The sequence below is a fragment of the Pavona decussata genome, unplaced genomic scaffold (assembly GCF_977016875.1).
Source record: "Pavona decussata unplaced genomic scaffold, jaPavDecu1.1 SCAFFOLD_186, whole genome shotgun sequence".
In the NCBI taxonomy this organism is placed as follows: Eukaryota; Metazoa; Cnidaria; class Anthozoa; order Scleractinia; family Agariciidae; genus Pavona; species Pavona decussata.
In genome coordinates, this window is record NW_028145595.1 from 2,644,321 (window position 1) to 2,670,153 (window position 25,833).

Genomic DNA, 25,833 nt, shown 5'->3' on the forward strand with positions numbered 1-25,833 from the left:
AGCCATGGGAGTGGCGTCCATCTAGGAGCTAGCTGCCAAGAGCGGAATGTCTCAGGCACCCAACTTCCAAATATGAACAGCTCAAATATAAAGCTGCGTGTTTCAGCAAGAAATAGCTGCTATCAGAGTAAAAAAGTGCTTTATCAAGACCACATAGTTTATTCTCATTCCGGAATTCGGCCAGTCGAACACATCCCTAACATAGTTTAATATAATTGAAATTCTCATCCAACCGGGAAAATATGTCAACAAATGGTTACAGTTTAGCCAACAAATAAACATTCTTTGAACAACTGGTGCCGTTGTTTTCGATGAAGTAGAAACTGTTCACTCTCAGTTCAAACTTGATGTTTAGGGGTTTGAAAGAAACTCGCCATCGAAGCGCTCCTCTCTGCGAAATAATCTATGTAACTTATCATGAGGTGTAACTGGTTGATTTTGAACAATCCTAGATGAGAGCACAAAGATGCAATGGCCTTAGAATGGCCAAATCGAGCCACTTTGTCATAGTAATTAATGACTTTGTCTTTAGGACAGCTAAGGGTTTTCTCCCCCTTTACAGAACACATCTACTGATATCAAATACCATGGACTCATGAGAAGTACCCGATGAAAAAAATTGCAAAGATAGAAATCTGGGTGTTCTGCCTAAAATAAAAACAAGATCAGTTGTTCGTGTGGTCGGTGGAATGATTCAGCTACTATCGCGGGTACGGACAGTCCATCCAGATACCAATGCACTATCAATATACAATATTATGACAATTATTGGTTCAGATTTGAAAAAAAAAAGGACCCATAATATCATTGTGGAGCCCCAATAAAACGCTTTATTTGGAACTACTATTCCAAACTAGTTTATACTTCAAGACTCTCGGACAGTGAAGTTTAGCCATTACTTTCTAGCAGTAAACTCTCTAGAACGTAAACTTACATATGAGATAGGTAGATTTTCAGATGGTTCCTCCAACTGTGATTTCTCTAACTCTGGGGAAGGAAACATATTATACTAATTAAAGTGGTTGCAAGATCTTTCAGTGACAATCAAATGCTGTAACATTATAACTTCGTCGGTTTTTAAAAACCAAAGGTTTCCCCTAGTTAGTGATAATTGTTTGCCGATTTTATGACATTATCAAGTTTTAAACCAATATTATTTCGTGTGATGTCATATCTCACCCAGATCACATGACAAAATGGCCGCCAGAAAAGAAAAATTTCTTGGTGTGATTCTGAGAACATTTCAGAATAAGAACAGTAGGAAGACTAAATTTCGGTACTGGTGTGTCTTGAAGACCTAAAGCGAGACATGCCTCTTTCCAAACCTTGCCATTGAATGAGAGCCCTAGCTTCCCTAAATCTTGATCTCCGAAAAGGTACACTGTACTATACCTTAACAGGTTCTCAAAATCTGTTCAAAACCTGAAGCAGTTCTCCGCACCATGCCTATCTTGAAGTTAAATACAGTGCAGGTATTGGAATAAATTTACAGCAAAATATAACTTGACCATTTTACAGTACCTGCAGGTTCCTCCATTTCTTTTGGACTTTCGGAAAATTTCAGCAAATTTTTTCCACATCGTTGCCATTTCCAGCATCGTATCAACAACTCACAATCTTCATCTTCGAACCAGGACTCAGGAGGCAAGACATCTCTTCTATCCGCAACCTTAAAAGTACAGAGCACTATATTTTTCTCGTTGTTTTGCTTAAAGAAACCTCTAAACTGCTTTATCTTCGAGAGGAACGGAACAAAGGTGAAAGAGGAAAGGTAAAGCTCGAAGGATGTCATAATAAAAGTCACAACATTTTCTATATCAGTAAACAAACTTGAAAATATTAACGCCCAGTTAACACAACCAGCGGAAACCGTTAACGTTCACCTTGGTGATGATGACGGTACTTTTCCTAGTGGCCTTAACGTGTTCAGTAGAAAATTTCGCCGGCGTTTAAACGGTGGGAAATCTTACTGTCACCTTAGATTGCGTCTAATAGTTTAAGATTTCCTTTTTTTATTTAAGGACGGTTCCTACTAATAAAGAAGTATTATTGAGCGGTTTATGACTACAGTCAAACCTCTTTATTACGAACACCAAGGGGACAGGAATAAGTGTCCGTTTTAGAGAAGTAGGCTTTATATGGATTTCGGCCTCTCAGGGACCAAGTGAACTGTTCGTATTATAGAGGTGTCCGTAAGGAGAGGTTTCACTGTATGTGGAAAAAGCAGATGTTAGCAAGGGCTAGTGGAATCCAAAAAGAAAATTGGGGGTGACCAGGCATTTTTTTTCCGAGATAATTAACCAACAAGAATTTTAAAAAGGGCCAAAATACAAAACAATATATGGCATTTCTTTCCCCAAATTGAAAACTTTATTATCTCTCAATGATGCGTGGTTACCCCCTCATTTTCTTTTCGCATCCCAATGACCCTTGCCAACAGCTGCTTTTCTCGGGTAGTTATAAGCCACGAAAAAATATCTTTGTTTTAGCGAGATGCGCAGAACGTACGCGCAGTAGCAAAAGGAGGCACCGTCCTTAAAGAAATGGAAAAACCTCGCTTTTACGAAAAGAAAGGATGAAAAGAATACACTTGAACTGGATTCGAATCCATATCCTTTGAGACAGCGGTGTAATACTCCACCAACTTAGCTATCAAGCCAACTCATTGGGAGCAGGTTATTTTGTGAATTCGTAATATACCCCTGAAGGGTGGATAAATTAGACTGAATAGTTATATAAATTTTTATTTGAACCGTGGGAGAAAAATTTCAGGACAGAAAAGATCATAGCGGTTTTTGCTTAATAGTGTTCATCATGTTACAACTTTTTATACTTGCTCCAATCTGCTTTTTGTAGTACTTACATAAATGAATAAGATCTTCCTTGTCGGACGGAATACACAAGTCCACATCCAAAACTCAGAACCACTGGAGTACAACTGTTCTGTAGAGCAGTCGGATGACTTCCGTCCCACCGGTGGATCGCTGTCATTTGGTGTCAGAAAACCATTACCAGCAACCAACCGATTGTACAACGACTCCGTATCTGCGGATTTGAAAATAAAGGGAAGTTTAAAAGCTTCTTTCAACGGCCTGGCAACGAGAACCAATGGTACCAATGTAGCTGGAATGCTAATACAATTGCTATTGCTGCTTTGTTGTACTAATTTCAGGACACGTTATATTAACACTGCTATTTGTTGTAGTTAACACTCGCGAGAGTTGCAAAATGTTTTTCATAGCTCTCACTTCGTAGCTAGAGGAGGAGCGTTGCGTGACGAGACACAGAACAGCTGCAAGGGAGACTATTCGTAGCCCTACCTGGTGAATTAGGTTGAAGCTGCTGAATTTCCAAAGTACTCAATTTGTGGTCACAGTTGTCTTTTACTAGACTGCTTTCCACCATAACGGATGGGTAGAGATGTAATTTACGAAAAGAGATTGGTGGCTGGTGTGTAATCCTTTCTCGTGAAGCCAAGAAACCGGCCAATCGTTCATTCACTGTGTTCAGATGACGAGGTACGCCTTCTTTGTCAATAGTCAAGAGGATAGGAAATGCACGATGATGAAGACCTGCCAACTCTCGTAGAATATGCGCTTTCTCAATCTGGAAGAGGTTTGATTCACGCCTTACTCTGACATTTACTTCTTTTCTTCCAAACATTCCCTTTATGACAAAGGACATCCGTTGATACTTTAATCCTGTGATTGGGTCATTGAAAAAGAACTTTGAAATTGTGCGCTGTGAAGTTTGGTCCTCGGTAACAGACTCGTATCCAGGCGAGTGTACTTGCTTTATACAAGTGTCATCCAGACAGTTGTCCGACTCTTTCATTATTTCTGTATAAAGAAAAAGGAAAATAATACGTGTCAGAACCAAATGAATACATGTGTTGAGAGAAGACCTGGTCTTCGACAACAGTCCCTTTCCTGCACTTTATTTCAGAAATTAAATAAAATTAGAATAAAATCGGTTTCAAGTTTGATTGGGCTACTTATAATAAATCTAAGTTCACTTGCAGATTCTTTCACAACATTGAAGGAAAGAGAAAAAAACTCAGAGGAAAAATTAAGAAAGACACAAAGAAACAACAAAAATGCCTTCAAAATTTATAAAATGAATTAAGGCTGGAAGGTAGTCATGGATGTTTGTTTAGTTACCAGTATGCAGTAACAACTGAAAGTATTTAAAGCCGGTCTTCCAACCAGGATCCACTAAAAACATTTTTCTGCTTATGTCATTACATTGCCAGCCAAATTCTTACTTTAATGCTTTGTATTTTTATTAAAAGCGATTGCTGTTAAGAAGAATCAAATAATCAACATAAACCAGCGACTGTCTGAGTCGTCATTACAACTGGGTGAGAGAAAAATTATTGCCATTGCCAAAACTGTTTAACTCTGGCGGCTCAAGGGATAATGGTATGACACGTTTACCAATGGGTTGGTAAAAAATCAATGGAGAATTTCTACGACTTTAACAATTTCACCAAGAAGTGCCCAGAAGTGGGACTCCCTACTACACAATTAAGATATCCGTGTAACAATTAATTTAATTACCTTTAAAGAATGTTTCTGAAATACCATTTTCAGAATCAGACCTTGGTCTCTCTGACGAGCCACTGGAAGATGACTCAACATCCCCAAAGTAGTCTGTATCAGTGGTAACTTCATTCTTAACTTCACAGTTTTCTTCTTCAACATTGTGACCTGTTTGTTTAGGAAATCATTAAATCAAGAGATGAACTATACTAGAATACCACCTTGATTTTGCTCCACTAAAACATATAAATACCAAATGCTTACTGCTCAATTAAATATTGTTACCCCACAATGAGTACTACTGAGTACTACAACTGTTCACCAAGAAGAAAACCACACCCACACACAATCATGTACCCACAGGATCAATAAAATTCAGGAGTAAAAAAAAAACCGGCAGCATGGCTAGAAAACTTTCAGTGCTGCAATTTTAGTTTGTAATTTAACGATTTTTGAAGGTTTCCTGGATCAGGGTCATGAACTATCCAAAGATTTAAAGTTTCACGTTGAATCAATGTTTGTGATCTCTGTTAAAGGAGCAGCATCCTTCAAAGAGCTTGATTGGTAGATAATTGATTATCGGGTCATTAAGACACATAGAATTTCTTGATGATTAAGACTTTTCCCAAAAACAGATGATTGGGATGTGGCATTTACTCATTTATAGCTAACAATCTGCACACTTTTACGAATTTCATTGGTGAACTGTTAATTCTGCTAAATTTGGTCATGCTGTCGGCGGGTCTAAACCGCAGGTAACAGGTTACTTGTACAACCCTTACCCTAACCCTAACTTCGGGCTAGGTTAGGGTTAGGGTTGTACCTGAACCTGTGATCTCTGACCTGCGTTTTAGACCCGCTGCGCTGATGTTATAAAAAAATACCATTCATGTTTTGAAGTGGCCATTATAAATTGGATAACAGGGCAGAGTTAGAAGCCAGTAAACAAAGTGGTTAAACGTGTCTAGGAATCCAAGATGGCGGCTGAAAACATAACAGATTAACCCACCATATGCAGGCCAGTACTTACTGAGTTCCCTTTGGGCTGTCTCGGCAGCTCCGACAAGTTCTGACCAATCAATTGTCTGGGACCCTTCTGAACAAATTGTTGTCTCCTTAGAAAATCTGTCAAGAAAACAATTTGCATAAACAAGATAAGACATCAGGGCCCAGTTGTTCAAAGCCCTATTAAGCTATTCCTGGATTAACGTGAACTTTGATTCCAGTTTATTTACTAATACATTAGGATTTTCGATTGTTGTCCCTCAGTTTTAACTTAAACTTGTCTTTACCATTAGCTAAAATTATCGTTTTAACACTATTTTAATGAGCGAGATAAAAGCTTCGGTTAACATCTAATCGTGGATTAGCGTTAATCGACTTTTAAACAACCCAGCCCAGGCTTTTAACCATGCAGTTAAAAGTATGAATAGTTAAAGGAACACTGTCACAAGTTAATGTATGCCCAATGCTGCTCACTCTCAGCGACTTAATCAGAGACTCTCTTGGACCCCGCGTTTTGTAAGCCGTCAAAAGGATTTGCCACACTTGATGATTTGGAGGTCAAGAGATGTCAAACGACCCAGAAACTATGCTGTGTTTCACTCTGTTGAGATTAGTTACCATTGAGTTAAAACACCTCCCAATGGTACAAACACAGTGTTGGTATCGACAAAATCAGTGCTTTGCTTACCTCTCACATAAATAAATTATTTTCTCTAACATGATTATCTCCAAAAATTGCTACAGTCAGCATGTCAATTGAAAGCTTAGAGAATGTAGGTGTATTTCTATATGACGGTTTGGAGGTAAAAAAAAAAAAAACCGTTCGAGAATTGGCGTTTCCACAACCAAGAAAAGTACGGAAATAAGTTATTTTGTGACAACAAACGAATTTCTTTTTGACCGAATACAGTGGAACTCTTTTAATGGATGTCAGACTTGGTTATCTTAAATTTGCTAGTAACTGATCTTAAAGTGTCTTTCATCCTTTTGGACTATGACGTTTATCACTTATCATTATTGTAAATTGTAATCACTGTTCTCAAAAATAATTTCCAAGAATTCAGGAAAGGAGGGCAAGGTAGTAAATAAGATTCACATCATAATTAGGTCTATTTTCTGAGACATCCATCAGTGGGAAACATGATAAATTCTAAGTTAGTAGTTTCTCTATAATGAAATACACCCAAAACACACCTTGATGATATGTCTTCAAGGTAATGTGCTGTCTCTTCATGACCATTATTCCTGGCAACAACCTCTGGTAATGGTAAAATGTTCTTGTAAGAATCGAAGACTACTCTTCCAGCTGATGTTTGGAATATCATTTTTATAAATGGCTGGGCACCAGTTTCCGCTGCTGCATAAACTAAGAGCTGAAGCACTTGAACTGGCCGAGTAGATCCTAGTAGGTGAAGTAAGTAGACTGTTATGATAATTTTTGAGCAAAATGTTTGGACATCAAATTTCTTACTGATATGGACGGTCTACCGCACTGACATGAGGGAATAAGAGATAAAGAAAAAAATGGATCAACACACCCGAGGCTTTTTTTTACTAAGAATTTGTTAACAGCTCTCATGGATTGTGCTGATTTATGAAAAGTTTGTTTGATTGGAAACTCCAAAACCCACCCCCACCCTTCTGGAAATTTCAATTCAGCTTCATACTTTCCTTTAAAACTTTGACTCTTGAGAATCCCCCTTCCCCTCAGAATTTGCACTGAACTTCCTTAAGGGAAGCATGGATATTTTCTGAAACCACACATGTTCACTGTGACTGCAGGTTGCTCTGGTAATATTAATTGTCTTTTTTTAAAATTGCCCTTGTTGCCTGTGAACAATTAAAGAGCTGATTGGAGGTTTCATAAACGTAACTTACCAAAATTTCCACAATTTTGAGTAGTGGTAGCAGTGGTAGTTGTACCAGTTCCACTATTGGTGCTGGTTTTGCTGTCTAAGTTGTGAGCTAACTGCTCAAAAAGACTCTTCTGTAGCTTTGGATCATTGGCAACTCGTTGTATAAACTGTTTGTCCTCATCATAAAACAATATTTTAGTCTCCCCCAAAATTACATTGCACGGCTGCGACTTTACGATGACATTAACCCAACCAGGCCTGGGTGAAGCTGCAATTAAAATCCATTTACATAAGCTGACCAACCATTTTTGACTGACCCAAAATGTTTTAATATGACAGGTTTTCAGCCAAGATCTAATTTTGATACTTCCGTTGACTCCCACATGCAACTGAATCGAATCTGAGTTTCCTTCTCTTCCTTTTCCCTAAATTATCTCACAAATGAGCATGCAAATTAAACAACATGATAGCAGGTACAATACTATATTTTTTAAAAACTCATTAATAATTCATAAGCCCATTGACCTATCAAAATTAATGGTAGATAATACATCACGTGCAGTGACTTTATATCGATAAACCTCCTCCTCATTAGTTTGCCGTGTTTTTCTCGTACGCTAATTTCCAATGTTCACAATAGCATACTTGTCATGAACTCTATTGACACACGCTTTTCCAGAAAAACTCGCAGCAAGTGTTTATCGGGTCTAAAACCACTCCTGCTCGTTTTTTAAACATTACATAATTTACAGGTTAACCCACTGCTACATTGGCATAAACCAGCCTTCAGATCACAGGGCACATGGATCCTGTAACTGCACTTGGAACATCATCACTTCACCACTAGACAATTTTGAGAATTAGCCTTTAAAAGCATGCATAAATCAACAGGATATTTAAAATGAATTGGGCAAGAGATTCACGCTGAATGATCCTTCACAATTTTAATTTAAAAAAATTGAAAGCTGTTCCTTCTCAACCAATGATCGACATTTATTGCTAAAAATTCTCACAATAGGCCATTTTACAGTTGTGTACTTAGTGACCGTGCCTAGGATTGGAGGGGAGGCTGGGGGTGACTTTGTTTTGATACAAACCTCACTGCTTTTCACACTTCCCTTTAGATAAGAGTCATTTAGTATTATGCTCAGGCAAACAGCAGAAATGACCAATGTTTATCCTACATTTACCATTTGCTGTTTTCAGTTTCTCAGAAAAGTTGGAGTAGTTTTGCAGTAGTATCAAAGGCCAGAATAATATTATTTTGCACTCTATGATGTACTCATTTTTTAGAAAACAACGGAAGTGCAAATCTTAAATTTGCCATCTGATGTAAATGCAATTCTAAATCTCTCTAATAATCACCTATCATAAACTTAATTTAGTAAGTACTGGGCAAACTGAATTAAACACTACATTTCAAACATTTGAGACAATCGTGTTCATAAATGTATCATTAAAAGTTCAACACTTCCAGTGAGACTAATTGTTCTCTCTCTGTTTTTTTTTTTTACAAAACTTACAGCATAGACCCCAAGTTTGAGAACCCCGAAATGCTGGTCATATGTGTTGTTAAGAGCGCCGCAGGAGCTAGCAGCGAGCGCCGAAGGCACAAGCTTCTAGCGGGGTCTGGGGGCAATTATTGCCCAGAAATTTTTGAAAATTAGGGTCTCTAAAATGGCCATTTCATGGAATTTTGTGTAGTTTTTCGACATGTTTTACGAGCCATTTATTTGTTATTTGTAGGAATCACGGCATGAAGATTAAGATTCTTTTAGGAATTGGCTGATTTTATCAAAAATTCAGAGCTTGAACACAAATGTGGGATTTTACTCAGTCGCGGCGGGTCAGCAGGTTTAAACGTTCAAATGCAGGCCAGACCCGCCTGGCGCAGGTCACTTGGGGTCTATGTTACAAGGAAATCCTTAGGGTGCATAAAACAGGGAGACTTTCCAACCACTACAAAGAAATAAATATGTAAAAATAGACCTACATGGAATCCTTTGTCCAATCAAGGAGTCATTGTCATTGACCCTGTGCAGGTCAACAGTCCCTAAATCCCCAAACACAGCAAACCCTGCTTGAACCCTATGGGGCAGCTTTGGCACAAAGTTAAAACAGCAAAGCTCTCCACCCTGTTTACAAAAACAATACAAGATTATCAATTTGACAATAAATAATTGTCAAATTATCTGAAGGTAGTTCACAGAATGAAAATTATTATAACCATATTTTATATATATTTATTTATTCAGTACAGATGTAATGGGGACTTGTCACTTGCTCATTGTTAGAGCTGCCATTTCAAAATCTAACGAAGGATGAACAGAGTTTATTGAGGTTCCAGTCTGCTTATTCAAAGAAGATCAATAAAATAAATATGTTATTACGCACCAACTGCTTATATTACATATTTACCTGCAAAGGAACCCTGTTGGGAATTACACTAACTTCAAACTGTACTCCTACACCAATCCAGTTATTCTGGGACAGGTCTTCTAAATTGTGTCCGGGAAATATTAAGAAATAAAATATTGGTAAGTCCTAAATAATGAATTATTAACTTATAACCTTTTTTCAACGAACTAACTTGACAATAATTTATTATTGATCCACTGAAGAAGGGCTAAGCCCAAAGCGTATGGATTTTTCTTCAACCATTATTTGGCACATTGATTTTCCTATCACCTAGAGATACATTTTTGTTTGTACAGGTGCCATGCAGCAGATAACCTTTTTGGTTCATAATTATACTCATTACATGCATGCATGAACATCTGTACTACAGGTAGATTGCAGTTTAATTATCTCTCATCTCTCTGTTGATAACTGATGTACTGGACCAGTGGTTTATTTAAGTCTCTTTCACCTTGCACCTGAAGTGCCAGCTGCAGGTGGCTCAACGACATGCATCCTTATCTTAAGACAGTAGCATTGCTCCATTGAGTGTACAATGAGAGAAAAAGGCAACCTAAGATAGACAGATAAACAACCACATCTTGCCAAATCGGATTCTAAGGGGCCTGTCATGCACGCATCACATGACAAACATAAGCTGTGGCCAAACAATTATTTCCGCTAGTGAAGTGCCTAAAATAGGAGCATGCATTTAACTTTCAGATTTCCTGTCAAGTATCTGCTTGTGTTTGGGGAAATGATGGCTAGTGCACTTAATTAAAATACTCCGCAGATTAGAGTGAAAATATTAATTCACAACTTATACTTACTGTTCTTTTATTTACCCGAATTATATTTATGATAACGATATAATGGATCAATGTTGTTAATTTTTCCTAATTTTAATTAAGAACAAGTCAGTTTCCTCATGCACCAATAGGAGCTTTACTATAGTATGACAACAAAATACTCTGACAGCAGTTTTAGCCGGCTGTAATTAAGTTTATACTTACCTTCTGAACAATCTAGATCACCTTCTGATATTCCACTAGTGAAAGAGACATCGGCAAACAAATTACCCTCCTCATTACTGCTATCACAGTGAGATTGCTGTCAAATAAAACAAAGGAAACTTAAAGCTGTATTTATTCAACAGATTCATATAAACTAAGGGACTTTTATTAAACAATGTCACTGCACTCATCGTGACATGGTATAAAATAAATGCAATTTTTTCCTAAAGTTATAAGTTTATACTATCTACACATTAAGATTGATGGCTGATCAAAATGATGATTTTATTCATAAAAAAAAAAAACAGCACATCGTGCAGGATACAATTCAAATAACCGATATATTAGGGCTGGTTCAATTGTAAACAATGAAGGTCAGGCGAGAGAAGAATTGGAATCAGAAGGAATTTTTAACCCAGTGTAACTCAACATAACAGAAGCAGAAATAATAGAAGGTTCACTTTCATTCTACTACATTCATTCAATCTTGGCTCGTTAATAAGCTTCAGATTTAAGATTGTTTATCAATGTTTTGAAAGCTTCAAACGAAACGTAATGATCATTATATTTGTGAGATTGAAAACCAAGCTCTGTGGTAATACAGGAACCTTTTTTTTTGGTCCATGGATTTAACCAAAGAGGACAGACACCTTAATTCCTGCTTTTGTTTCACCTGCCACGTAAAGAACGTCTGCCAAACCATTACTCACCAAATTGTTTTGAGGCATCAAATCTGTTGCTTTCTTGTTAATTTATAACCAATTAAAGTTAGTGATAGAATAGAATGATTTAGCTAGTACACGTGCAAATGCGTGCACAAGCATCAACCCAGGGCTGTCAATCTCACACGTTTTCAAATATGGAGAACATGACTTCCCCGGCAAATCGCCGTAGAGAGGCGTTGCATCAAGGCCACATTCATGGGTTCAGTGGTGGGGGGGGGGGGGGGGGGGGAACAAGGCAACGTAAAAAAACATTGCTAAACATTTCAGATTTCCTTGTAAGAGAGTCCAGCATAGGACAAATGGCAAACTTCGTCAAGGTCCATCAATTATCCGGGAGATTACAGACATAAATCTGGAGAAATCCGGAGACCAGAAGATACGCCGCAAAATCTGGAGATTACAGAGATAAATCTGGAGACCGGGTAATACGGTTCAAAATCTGGAGACTCCAGGATTATCCGGGAGAGTTGACAGCCCTGCAACCCCATTCATGTAAAGTTACCAGAAATGCATGGCATACATTCAGATCTTGTTAAGACTAATTAGAAAAAATTAACAGTGTCCTTAAATTTTCTTATAAATTTGTAATATGATGACAATTTTATATTTATATGACATTGGTTTCATGAGGAACAATTCATTATAGTTACCTCTACTTGGGCTGTAGGTACCCTAACAGATAATTCTGCAATATTGTCTGCTGAAGGTGTTGAATCAGATACTGTAACATTCCCATCATTAACAGACAGAACAGATGGCTGATCTTCCTCTAAAGTTGATGCAACAGACAAACAATTCTGTAAGTTGGACTCCCCATAATCAGCACAAAAACCTCCAAGATTGCCATCAATCGTCCAGTCAGAGACTCCTTAAAAAAAGGAGAAAACAGACAGACATGGACAGTAATCATATAAGGTCAATGTAATTTAGTGGCCCATTTCATTTCTGCATATGCGGTTACCAGAAAAACAATTCCTGCTCTTGTTTTTTGTTGTGATAGGTTATTTACCTAGTTGCTGGTTTTCATCAACTTCCATAGGAGACTCACTCAAAAGTGAAAACTGAAAGAATCACAAATGAGCATTTAATTAATATCACCATAGTCTGTATCTGTCTGTAATATTGTTGTTTAAGACTAGAAGTCTTTTATGGGTGTTACTACTAAGCATTTAATAAGGATACAATAAGAACCAGACACATGGATGGATACTACGGACATATGCTTACAAATTGCGTTGCTGCACCTGACCATATCAAGCATCAACATTTAATATTATATAATGTTACAATAAACGTACATATAATCAGCAAGTCCATTTTTTTTAAACAGCTAACGGTAATTGTCATGTATTACATGAAGTAGTGACCTAGGCAGAGAGTATTGAGGGGTTGAGTAATAAAGACAGCACGTGGTCGACTAGTTGTGTGTCTTTTCCTGGGCTAGTTTTATGACTACATGTATAGCATTCCTCTAATTTACATATTAAGAGGAAACAACAGTAATTTAAAAATCAGATCTGACGTTTTGACCACTCTTTGCATGTAATTATCAAGTTCAATGTTCAGAATTAAAAATTACGTGAACATATATTTTAATGCAGAGAGATCGAGAGATCAGGCAATGATGTAACAAGTTTTAAAATTTTTTTAAAACATGTGGAAAAACGTTTTGAGAAAACAATAACAAATTAATTAAGGCATGCTGAAGAAAAAAATAATTATTTAAAAAATTTTGCACAAATTGAATCCAGTATTATTGCAAATTGAGACTAGGTCTCCTTAACATTTTGTAGACACGACAGTCAAACTTGTTTTTGCTTTTTTTTAAGACAGAACCATACAATGCTTGTCCCGAAAATTCTTGCCAATGGAGGAAGAGGAGTTTTCTTGTTTCCCAACCCATTCAGATATTAGTGTGGGTGTGGCCTAAAACCAACATATAACAACCTTAACCTGGCCACATCGCACAGGTCACATTCAAATATAGTAAACATCAATTAAGACACTGTTGGTTGACAACCGGTGGTGTTCTTCTCACTCAAATCTTTAAGTTGGATACGAACAATGTCCACTGAGTCCTGGTCTAATCCAACGGTATCAGCCCGAGAAGAAACAAGTTGATCTGATGCTTTTATAATAGCAATAAAACGTGTGATGGTAGAGTTAATTAGCTTGTCCAGGTATTTTAGTCAGGAAAACAATAATTTCAGGCAATTGCATAATTATTTATAAAAAAATCATCTGAAAAGTAGGACCAGTTAGAGGAAAGCCAAAATGCACAATCAAGCCTTATAAGTTTTCAATTAGCTGGGTTTATATCGATCATCAAGATGACTGTTATAATGTAACTAAAGAGGCTGATATTTGTGGGTTTCACATACACCTTTGTCTCTACATGCGTAGAATTGTTGAGCAGCTCTTAGTGTGTCCTGGGAAATGAAAGCATGCCGTTATTGTCCATCACCATCTTCCTTATTTTATTATGTAGATATAAACATGATTAAGCATTTTTAAATGCAATTGAAATTGCCATTACTTTATGATCCACTAACTATCACTATTGCTGATCCCACCTAATAATCATTATAATCAATTAAATTATCAATATAGGAATTTAACCTGTTCAAAATTACCTCAGCGATAGCGTCATACAAAAGGCCCTGTTCACCTTGTAGACACGTTTGATGCAAACTGTGCGTGCTTGAACACTGATTAACATCTGTCAGAAAGATTGTACAAATAAATTTGCATCAGATAATTTCTACATTACATGCCGTGTACATTTACAACTGCATGTATTTGGAAAAATCATGTACAGTTGACTTAAACTTAGAGCTTCATACTCAGGGCTAACGAAATACTCTTTATAATAAAAATTGATAACATCTCCCTTGTAAAAATTTCAGCGAGATCTCGCCGAGATCTCGGTTATCTCGCCGAGATTGGCGAGATCTCGCCGAGTTGACCGAGATCTCGGCGAGAATTTTAGCGGGCAAAAAATTTCTGCGAGATCTCGCCGAGATCGCGTTAGGTAGGCGAGATCTCGCCGAGGTAACCGAGATCTCGGCGAGATTTCAGTAATTCTCGGCGTGATTTTTAGAGGGCAAAACTTTCAGCGAGATCTCGCCGATCTCGCCGAGGGAGGCGAGATCTCGGCGAGGTAACTGAGATCTCGGCGAGATTTTTAGAGAGCGAAAAACTTCAGCGAGATCTCGCCGAGATTGCGGTTGCGTCTTCCATCTCGGCGAGATTCGCGGCGAGATTTTTATGGGCACCGAGACAGGCGAGATCTCGCCGAGACAAGTGCGATCTCGGCGAGAAAACCAAAATCTTGCCGAGACAACCACGATCGCGACAAGACACCGTGATTCGAAACGAAGACATGTGAACTCTTCAGTGGTAAGGATTAAGTTATGAGGTTGAATGAGTTAAAACTTCACCTTAACCCTCGGTGAAAATAATGTTTGCTTTCATTTTTTCATGCTATAACTGGAAATCGATGAGCTTTAAGTGCGCGTCTTAAGATAAAAGTGAGAAGAACGCTGCTCACACCGGACGCTTGTAACATACTTTTTTACTATCATAAAATGAATTCATTGACCTGATAATCTTATCGTTTTATTGTCTAAATCTTTAACTCACCTTTTTAGGCGATTTTTGTCCCTCAAAAGGCGTTTCAGTTATGTCGTAATGCCTGCTGCGAACGATTTTTCGGTACAGGTAGCACAATTTTTGAAAACGTGTTCTTTCCCTTTTCATTACACTGTCTTCAGTTGTCGACATTTTTTTATTGTGCTCTTTTCCCTCACAATCTGTCTCTCAATCCTCGTAAACAACTTGCCGTCTCCGCGGCTTGCCACTTGACAAATGGCGCGAAAGTCCCCAACAACAACGTGAATTGGGCGATGTGATTGGTTAATTCAATCACGCCACCCGGCGATGCTCGCGTAAGCTAAAAAAAAGTTTGACTTGAGGTTTGCGAGGCCACAAAAATTAATCCTGCTCTTAACCGCAGAAAATATGAAAAGTTAAGCTTCATGACAAGTTAACCATTCGTTTATGGCTGGGAATCATGATAAAAGAACCTGTGGTCAACCGGAGAATAGCACACAAGGGATATGATGAGCACTGGTCAACAAAAATGATGCTGATTAAGTTAACAAACTACGGTATCCGAACTAACTAAACTAAACTGAACTGCACACTATGAACTCAGTCACCGCACATTTTTTACGGAATACGGAATGTCCTGGATAATTAAGGTGCTGGAGAAGGAGGACTTAAAATTTGCTAAAGGGATGTTCAAGCTCGTTAAGCTATAAGCGTGTTAAGAATCAACTCAGTGGAAGTGACCATCAAGTTTGCGCGAGAATTGAGATTTTAATGGCTTTCTTCCACAGACTTGTATCTCTTGATTGAGAAAGAGGTTAGTTTCTTATATTATTTATCCGTATTTCATCTTACTTAATAGCTTAAAGAAACACTGCGAGTAAAAGAGTTTGTTTAGAAATCGATAGAAGCTTTCACAAAGCGTAATTAGCTACACGAACGATTTTGTCTTTATAACTCGAAACCTCGAAGGTAAAATTTTTGAAATAAATTGTTGGTGATTCACAACTTCTATATTCGTTTTCAATTTGAAGCAGTTAGTTGGCATAATTCATTTACATCATAAGCTTACCGCTTAGTTTTGCTCTTTTGTCCAGATTTCCCAGCCGTAATGATTCAAATGATACGGTAGAAAGTAAGTGGTTGTTTAGGCCCAGTTCAGACGCCGAACTTTTCACGAGCCGAACTTAATTCAAATTAAGGTCGGTCCAAATCACAAAAATCCCGCCTTTTGATTCAGACGCCGAACTTAATTAGACGATCTTAATTTACTTGAAGCACAACCAATCGAAATGTAAGCGTTTTTTTTTTTTTTTTTTTTTTTTTTAATTTTTTTATTTGAAATACGTTATAATAATTTATGCATTAGGTTCGGCTCATGAAAAGTTCGACGTCTGAATCAAAGCCGTTCTAAAGCCGAAATTCCCGGCTGAGCCAGGCGGGAAGAACGGCTGAGCCGTTCCAAATTGAAACAGCCGTTCTCAACTGATTCAGACGCCGAACTTTTCATGTACTTAATTCGAGGTATTAGGTCCGGCTCATGAAAAGTTCGGCGTCTGAACCGGGCCTACTTACAGAAGTTATATATTCACTTTTTCGTGGAAAATGCTTAGGGGCGTCTTGAGAACGTAGTTCGGTTATGAGTATCCTTCCAATGTTATTCAGCTGATTAAGAATTTCAAACCAAAAAGCTTTACTTTCACGTCTGACGATCAAATTTTCAGTACACCGCTGCAGATGCTTGCTCGCCGAGATCTCGCCAGGGATTCCTCGCCGCATTTTTTTAGCCGTCTAAATTCTCATCTCACTGAGATCTCGCCACTAATCTCTCCGCGTTTTTGGCCGCCGAGATTTGGCGAGATCGGCGCGTTTTTGGCCGCCGAGATTTTCATCTCACCGAGATCTCACCACTTAAATCTCGGCGCGTTTTTGGCCGCCGAGATTTGGCGAGATCGGCGCGTTTTTGGCCGCCGAGATTTTCATCTCACCGAGATCTCACCACTTAAATCTCGGCGCGTTTTTGGCCGCCGAGATTTGGCGAGATCTCGGCGCGTTTTTGGCCGGCGAGATTTTCATCTCGCCGAGATCTCGCCACTAATCCCAGCGCGTTGTTGGCCGCCGAGATTTGGCGAGATCTCGGCGTGTTTTTGGCCGGCGAGATTTTCATCTTTCGCCGAGATCTCATCGAGATGAAAATCTCGGCGGCCAAAAACGCGCCGAGATTAGTGGCGAGATCTCGGCCGAGATCGCGGCGAGATAAAAATCTCGGCGGCCAAAAAACGCGCCGAGATCTCGGCCGCGATCTCGGCGAGAAGAAAATCTCGGCGGCCAAAAACGCGCCGAGATCTCGCCCGCGATCTCGGCCGAGATCTCGGCGAGATCTCGGAAAAATTTTCGCAAGGGACTGCTGCCACAGTAAAGTGTACATTGTACTTTTTCTGTAACTGAAATAATTGATTGATCTGATTACTATACTAGTACCTGCTGGATAATGGTTTTGAGTATCTGCAGTGGCAGCTGTTTGTACATGTGGCACCTACAATCATGATGAAAGGATGACAAAAAAATTATACTGTAGTTTATTAATTAATTAATTTATTTATTTGCAGGTTATTACAATTACGAATGCATTAACAACTACTTTTTATGGTTTGCTTTGAGCAAAACCAATAAAATCATTTGTGGATCACTAAACTCTTTTACGCAGCTCTTAAGAAAATGTTAATAACAATTTATTTTTATTAAAAGCCTTCAGGTAAAATCACATATAGGTCAAAAATGAACCAAAAACTGCAGATGCTTAATAAGTTGGCTAAATGCAGTTTTACACAGGCTGTGTTAATTTCATTGTTGATGCATATCATGGCAGCAGGAGCTACATAAATTTTTTGGCTTAAGAAATACAACCCAGGTGGTCATTTATATGATGCTTCGATTTAGCTGTTAAGCCACAAAAAGAGTAATTATTATTATTACTATTATTATTATTATTATTATTATTATTATTATTATTATTATTATTATTATTATTATTATTATCATAGTAGACTGGCCGAACTTTTATCGACCAAGAAGGGAGAGAATTACGGTACTACAATCTCATGGATTCGTGCCAGTCTCATTCGCCCTCCTGAGATCTGCGCTGCTTAAGGTTACTCCAAACCTTCGCGGGTGCCTTCCCGAAAAAAATTCGTACGCACGTTGTGACTTTTTAGCGTGTATTTTCATTACAAAATCTATTTCAAAGAAATTACGCATTAAAAATAAAATTGTGCTTGAAAATAGCCACCACAAGAATTGTAAATAGGTTTTAATAGCTCTGTTTTCTACTTTAATAACTTGTAAATAACAATTTTCTTAGAATATTTTACTAAAGTTACTATTAATTGTTAAAAAAAAATTATTATTATTATTATTATTATTATTATTATTATTATTATTTAAGCCTTAGGAATTGCAAAGTTAAATTTTTTCCTTAAAATGACCATCTGTTGCAAGTGAAAACTTTTACAGTATGTGCTCAGTATGTGAGAGACATAATTATTATATTATATTCAAGTTATAGAGACCAGTGTTCCACTTGATCTTTTTACATATATTATTCACCTTGCGAGAAGACAGTTCATGCACTGTGCATGCGCAGTTAACTAAGAACTTGAGACTAATGACAATAATGGGGAAGTCCATTTTTCTCTGGAAGTAATAATTATATAATAATATTAGAATTGCATATTCCATGCACAGGAAACTTTATATAATCTAGAGCACAACATTGTGAAAACAAGCAACAATTAAAGTTCTCCTTTGTCATTTCTTGAAAACACTTAAAACATAAGAGAATTGGTGCTACATGTATATTGTTGAAAGCAAATTTGCATACATAAAGAAAATTTCTTCCCAGCCATGTTGCCATGGCAATGGTGCAGAGTTCAATTTACCAAAACCTCTAAGTCAGCACCCTAGTACACCTGGCCAATTTTGGCACCCTTGGAATATTGATCGCTTTGGAAATAATGCTGAATCAGGCAGTGGTATTTAAATTTGGATATGTCTTCAGCCACCTTTATACTCCAGAAATGAATTATCCCAGTAGTATCAATCAATGGAAATCAATTATTGAAATGTCTTTATAATTATTATTATTATTATTATTATTATTATCATTATCATTATCATTATCATTATCATCATCATTATTATTATTATTATTAATTAATAGCTCTCTTTTTATATACTTTTAACTTGTAAATAGCAATTTGTGTGGAATATTTTAATAACGAATTATTTTTTTAATTATTATTATTATTATTATTATTATTATTATTATTATTATTATTATTATTATTTAAGACAGTCAATAACTGATTTACACAGGATTAAAAAAAAAAACGCAAGCTTTGTGGTGCTTGGTAAAGTGGACTGCATGCATCATGGATCAGCCCAGTCAAAATTGTTTTGAGTAGTAGGCAAGATGGCTTGAGAAGTAGGCAACTAGTAGACACCTGGAATTAATGTTTGAGACCTAATATGAATTTTTAGTGTGAAACAGGCAGCAGATATTTCGTTGAAGGCGGCAAAATCGCCCGCTACCAGAACATTTTGTCTGGGCTGATATATCATGGATATTTGTGTGCTGTTTTAATCTGATTGCACTCAGCCCTCACTGATAATTATTTAAAATATTGAAAATTATCTTAATGTTGGTCATGTCCAAGCAAGATAATTTAAGTGAAACTATTCATTTCCTGACCATAAATGGCATGTTGAAGTGAATGCTAGGGAAACATTTCTCATGAATTCGAGAAGATGAAGAATACCGGTTCATGTGTTCAAATTAGTTGCCAATGATTGGTGGCAGCTTGGCTACATTCAATGTGAGTCAGTTACGTCCTCCTCTGGCCAATTTACACACAAATATGACAATCATGCAAGCCCAATTTTTTAAAAAATTAGTTACCAGCTTAGGGAGTCTTCTTCAGGCAATGGTTAAAGGAGACTTACCTCGTGTTCTAAGATGTAGAGGGACGAATTCCCTGTGATTTTTCCCTTTATTTTCTTTGCATCCCACAGAGATGGAGTTCCATGGAATTCAAATCTTTTTCCATCAGCGCCGACCTTCACAACAGCTGCGCAAGAATAGCTGCAGAAAGTAAGTCATATATTAATATAAAGATACTTTAAAAATTTAATATTATTATTTATTGTAAACATGAAAAAGACGTGAACTTTAAAAGGTATAAAACATGACATCTGGATGCCTATGAAAACACTTGTAGCTTCCAAGTGACAAATCAATTATAATTTACCCCGCGCCACCACATACCAATGGAAAATTTAATGTGGATATAGCATCACACATATTTGCGGGTGTCTACCGTTTGGTGATATGTGCTTTGTGGCAACTAAAGGCCTGATCATTAATAGATGCACCATCGTTCAACATTGTTGAATCAAACAAGTTGCACTCGTTTGGCCACGATGTTGACTATGATGTTGGACCATGTTGAAAAAATAAAAGTTTGATTTCAACCAACATTGCCAGACTTCAACATCATCCAACATTTCTTTTGTTCTCAGGTGTGAACAGCAATATTGTATTCGTTTGGTCACTGTGGTCAACATTGTTGAACATGTGCATGCCCACTAAGCTGACTTTGCAGGTATCGACTCTAATGTGTATCCATGGCGAACAAACAAAGTTTTGAATCTCTCAATTACGACAAAAGCTTAAACACAAGCAAGTTAACCTTCAGTAAGGAGTAAGGAAAACTGTAAAGGCCTGTTTATTCGATTTCAACTTGCATTGTGACCAACATTTGTTCAACAAAGTTGAATGGATGTTGGACAAATATTGGACAAATGTTAAATAGAGCACTTGTTCAAACAGCTTCAACACATCCCATTCAACATTTTCAAGAGCAAATGAAATGTTGAGTTGATGTTGAATGGAAGTTTGAACCAAATTTAAATTTGATTCAACATGCTTTCAACAACCCTTCAACATTTTTTACACTTTCAACAATATTAATGTTGAACGACCTGTTCAAAAGCCCCCAACATTAATTTGGTTCAACAAAGTGTTGAACACATTTTGAAGCAAATGTTGAAACTGGTTCAAAATAGGCCTTCAGAAGACTACGAAAAGTGAGAAGATGGTCCGATGCGTAGGTCAATCAATCTCACGCCATTTGTTGGGCAAACCAATATGGTGTTGTTTGTTTCTGATGATTCTGGGTATATTTTGGTCCCATGCACACCCTTCAGTCCAAGTTAATGGCATCACACCTGTTGTATTTGGCCACCTTGTTCAAGTTCACTGTGCAACACTGTCGTTGGAGGAGGGGGGTGCAGGGAACAATGTTGGATCCAACGATGGATGAATAAATTTATTGTTGCAATCATTTGGCCAGGCCTTAATTTTTGCAACAATTGGAGTTACAATTATACTGAAAACTTCAGCAGGGACTTAATTTTTTTACTATTTGGAGCTTAACTATTACATTTTGGCTGGAAATTCCCAAAATTATTAGCCTGGCATAAGAACATGTAATACAACTATTAGAAACAAATTGAAATAAAAGATACAAAATACGTCATTCTTGAAATTACAAGTAAAAGTGACAAGAGGGTAAGCAGTTAAAACTCATGGAAAACAGATAATCTCTTTCCACACTTGTTTTTCATCTGTTCTTTTGATTTGGAAAATTCAGTGCTCCCATATTATAAACTGGGATTTTTTACCACAGATTGGGGGTCCAGTCGTGACAGGAAAATGTTCAGATTAGGAAGCTGTCACTAAGGAGAGATTCAACTGTACAACGAACTGTGACTACCAGGCCAAACTTAATTGCATATTGCAGGAGCAGGGATGGCACAGTGGTGAGAGTGCTTGTCCCCCACCATTGCGACCCAGGTTCAATTCCTGGTGTTAAAGCCATAGTTATGTGGGTTGAGTTTGTTGTTGGTTCTCATCCCTACTCTAAGGGTTTTTATTCTGTTACTCCAGTTTTCCTCCCTCCCCAAAAACCAACATTCCCAAATCCCAGTTTGATCTGGAAACAGTGGATAGGAGAGCCACTCTGTGGAAGCCACTGAAATTCCTATTTATTATTTTATTTATTCATTTATTTATTTATTTATTTATTTATTTATTTATTTATTTATTTATATTAATATATACAGGGGATCAATGCTGAGACATTTTAAATATAGTTATCTTAATTTATTACCTCCTGTTTGACAGGTACGGGTATTCCTCCTCAAGCCTTGCTTTTATCATTTCTTGTGACATGCTCAATGCAAACTCAACTTTTTTCCTCTGTGCTTTTCCTTTTGTCCTTGTAATTTCTGACATGTCAATTGTAGTTGGATGACAAGGATGGCCATTGATCCATTTAAAATCCCCATCTTTCAGTAAAATAACATGTTTATGAAATTTTTGTTGTGTTTTCTTGCTCCTGGCACCGCTTGGGTGTGCCATACTAGTGGCAACCTTGATGCTTCCCTGAAACTGAATCGGATATAATATTATAATCCACAGATTACAAATTTAACCTAAAAGCTTATGGTTGATCAGTTGTAGATCTTGCACATCTGCACATTCTATGGTAATTTACAGTACCTAAGGATTAACTACAGAGCCTTTTCACTATAGTCTTGATTATTGTACTGTATCTATAAATAATTATAGTAATGTATGTAATTATATATGACATGAAGGTTTAGGGTTTTATATGTATGATAATTGTATAACCAAGAGCCATGTTGACAAGAATGATGTTGACAATGAAAGTCTTGATTAAATTAAACCACTCTAAACAAGAAATGCCAATAGATTACAATAATGAAAGGAAATGAATATATTATAAAATTCAAACTTAAGCCAGATAAGACCACTAATAAATAAGCATCTGTATTACAAAAACACTCTCATAACCCTCATTTCTGACATGTGAAAGATTATAACTGTGGTGTCTATTGCACAATGTGATGCCAGCTTTCTCCACTGGCAGTATGTCACCCAAAGCGGTAAACTATAGAACCTACATGAGTTTCTTGTCTTTGTGAACGACGATATTCCCAAGAAAATTGGTTATTTAATTGTGGTAGCCAAGGTTAAACTATAGAACCTATAATTTCTTGTCTTTGTGAACGAGGATATTCCCAAGAAAATTGGTTATTTAATTGTGGTAGCCAAGGTTAAAATGCGCTTACTAAAATGATAATTATTATTACTGAAATTAAAAAACCCTTGCTGATGAGGATTATTATCATCTTTATCATTATTATTATCATTATCATCATCATCATCTACAGTCAAACCTTCATATGTGACCACCTATCTAAAGGGTGATTTACACGGTGCGACTTTGCCGCAGGCGACAAGCTTACGACAGGCCTAGGACACGCATTGTTTAATAAATGCAAATCAAACCTACAACTCACTTATGACTGTTGTGTACGTCACAAAAAATGTCATAGGATTTTAGAACATGTTTTAAAATCCTATGACAATCGTAGGTATGGGCAATGTTGAGTGAAGGAGTTACATGCGATTTTTTGCATGACACGAGCAGCACGCGCTTTGGAAATCGCATGCAACAGTCGTAAGCAAAAGTTGTACCGTCTAAATTGGGCTTAAGACACCAAATTTTTTCTCGGTAAAATCCCTATAGTTGGAACCTCTCTGAAACAACCACCCGGCTCTCCTAATAAAGTGACTGTGACCACTTTTTGAGGTGATATATATTGGCATATTTATACTTATTTTTCATTGTTTTTAACCTCTCGTAAACGACCACTTGACACTGTATGTAAAACAGTCTACTCTGCAGAGTTTACAAGGAACTTTTAATGGCAACCTACCACTGCTCGTTTTGTAACTGGGAAAATTATCTTTGAGCATAAAAGACCCCCTCTGGCTCAACTCACATATGCAACCACTAAAGCTTGGCATTAACTTGGGTGGTCGCTTAAGGGCGATTTAGACGGTGCGATTTTCTCTTACGACTGTCGCATGCGATTTCTAGAGCACGCGCTACTTGCATCATGTAAAAATCGTACACAACTCTTGCCACTCAACATTGCCTTTAGCTACGATTGTCGTACGATTTTAAAACATGTTTTAAAATCCTACGACATTTTTCGTGTTGTGTGCGTCTGTCGTAAGGATGTTGTAGGTTGATTTACATGACGCGATTCGTGTTGTAGGCATGGCGTAAGCGTGTCGCATGCGAGAAATCGTAGGCAAAATCGTGCCGTCTAAATCGCCCTTTACAGGAGGTTCAACTGTATTAATTTCACAATCGCATGGCAATCTCAAGGTTTTCACATGCTTTTCTCCTTGCCAAACTATGCATGTGAAAAGCCAAAAAAGAAGCCGAAAGCATAACACAAAATTATGTCAATTAATTGGTGTATTTCTGGTTTTCAGGTTTAGCAAATTCCATGTAGTTGAGATTTCAAGTTTATATAATTATGTTAATGAAATAGCGAAACCAGTTTTTAGATCTTGTCTGACGACATACCAGTTTACATTAGACAACTTGCAAAATTCTTGCCAGTTCCAGGTGCTGTGCAATGCTGAAAAAGTAAATAATAATATTAATGACCCCTTCTAGTCTCACCCATCTGCACTGGTTTTTTAAAACATCCATAAGCATGATAAAACCAAGTAACATATGGTTTTCAATTCTCTTTTACAAATTATGTTCAAGCTTATAAGCCTTAAGGATGGTGTCTATTTTTGTTACTGCACATACTTACGTTCTGCACATCTCGAGATGGGTGGTGCCAGCCACTTATATACAGGGATATTTTTACGCAGTTTCAAACTATGCGGAGAAAGCAGAACTTAGCAAGACTGCTCTTGGCATCCATAAGGAAAATTGGGGGTAACCTTGCATTTTTCAGAGATAATTTAACTTCAATTTGGGGAAAAATGCCATACATTGCTTTGTATTTGAGCGCTTTTTAGAATCAATTATTGTTAATGGTTCATTATCTCTAAAAGTGCGCCGCGTGGTTTACCCCCAATTTTCTTTTTGGATTCCAACCCTTGCCAAGATCTTCTTCAGCTTCTTTTCCTGTATAGTCATAAACTTCGCAAAAATACCCGATCTGTATTAGTAGGCACCACCCATGCAAGTATGACTAAGGCATGCCCCCAAAATGCGAGAAAACGGTGCCATTCACGGCAAAGCAAAGATTTGACTTGGTCTCACTCGAACTTGAAAATACTATATGATATCATGTAGGCCCACTAAAATAAGTAAATAAGCTTTATACATTACAAGTGTTCGCCAAGTCCCAGTTGCAGATTTCAACCGTCAAGCGTAAGATCACGGCTCGATTTGAATCTTGCGGCATGATTCGACTCTGTAATTTCAAGTATTCCAAGCGAGTAACCATCAAGAAATTGTATGCCAGTTTTTTCAAATCGGTCACCTGAACAACACCCCATTGTCATGTGACTAATTACTTGCGATTACTCTCCAATTTCGATTACCGTCTCCAATTTCGCAATTAATTATTTACATGTGAGCAGGCTAGTTCACCAATACCAACTAAGTGTGTACATGTGTTGCATCCTAAGTAAATTTCTACATTTTCCCTCTTTCCATTTCAGTAACAATGCAAGACACATTCCGAATCCCGTTAGAGAAATTGACTGTCGACTGTTGTTATT

General features: G+C 37.4%; 2 protein-coding genes across 2 annotated transcripts in view; both read right to left on the bottom strand.

The window, feature by feature from the left end:
- Positions 1 to 25,833, bottom strand: part of LOC146462703 (uncharacterized) — a 100,316-nt gene that overhangs the window by 19,960 nt on the left and 54,523 nt on the right. Inside the window, exons 8-16 of the mRNA XM_085085383.1 lie at positions 9,396 to 9,537; positions 7,425 to 7,670; positions 6,741 to 6,948; positions 5,572 to 5,666; positions 4,560 to 4,709; positions 3,321 to 3,839; positions 2,864 to 3,045; positions 1,522 to 1,669; positions 935 to 987 (exon numbers count right to left, since the gene is read on the bottom strand). Coding sequence (XP_084941509.1) covers positions 935 to 987; positions 1,522 to 1,669; positions 2,864 to 3,045; positions 3,321 to 3,839; positions 4,560 to 4,709; positions 5,572 to 5,666; positions 6,741 to 6,948; positions 7,425 to 7,670; positions 9,396 to 9,537 — 1,743 coding nt within the window. The remainder of the gene's footprint in view (positions 1 to 934; positions 988 to 1,521; positions 1,670 to 2,863; positions 3,046 to 3,320; positions 3,840 to 4,559; positions 4,710 to 5,571; positions 5,667 to 6,740; positions 6,949 to 7,424; positions 7,671 to 9,395; positions 9,538 to 25,833) is intronic.
- On the bottom strand, positions 11,786 to 25,563 carry LOC146462706 (uncharacterized). Its single transcript, XM_085085372.1, has 9 exons — positions 25,439 to 25,563; positions 24,670 to 24,728; positions 22,376 to 22,656; positions 20,148 to 20,286; positions 18,753 to 18,839; positions 17,628 to 17,682; positions 14,171 to 14,256; positions 12,547 to 12,598; positions 11,786 to 12,405 (listed from the first exon to the last, which is right to left on the bottom strand). Exons 1-9 carry the CDS (start codon positions 25,554 to 25,556, stop codon positions 12,161 to 12,163), a joined length of 1,122 nt encoding a protein of 373 aa, XP_084941498.1. The 5' UTR covers positions 25,557 to 25,563; the 3' UTR covers positions 11,786 to 12,160.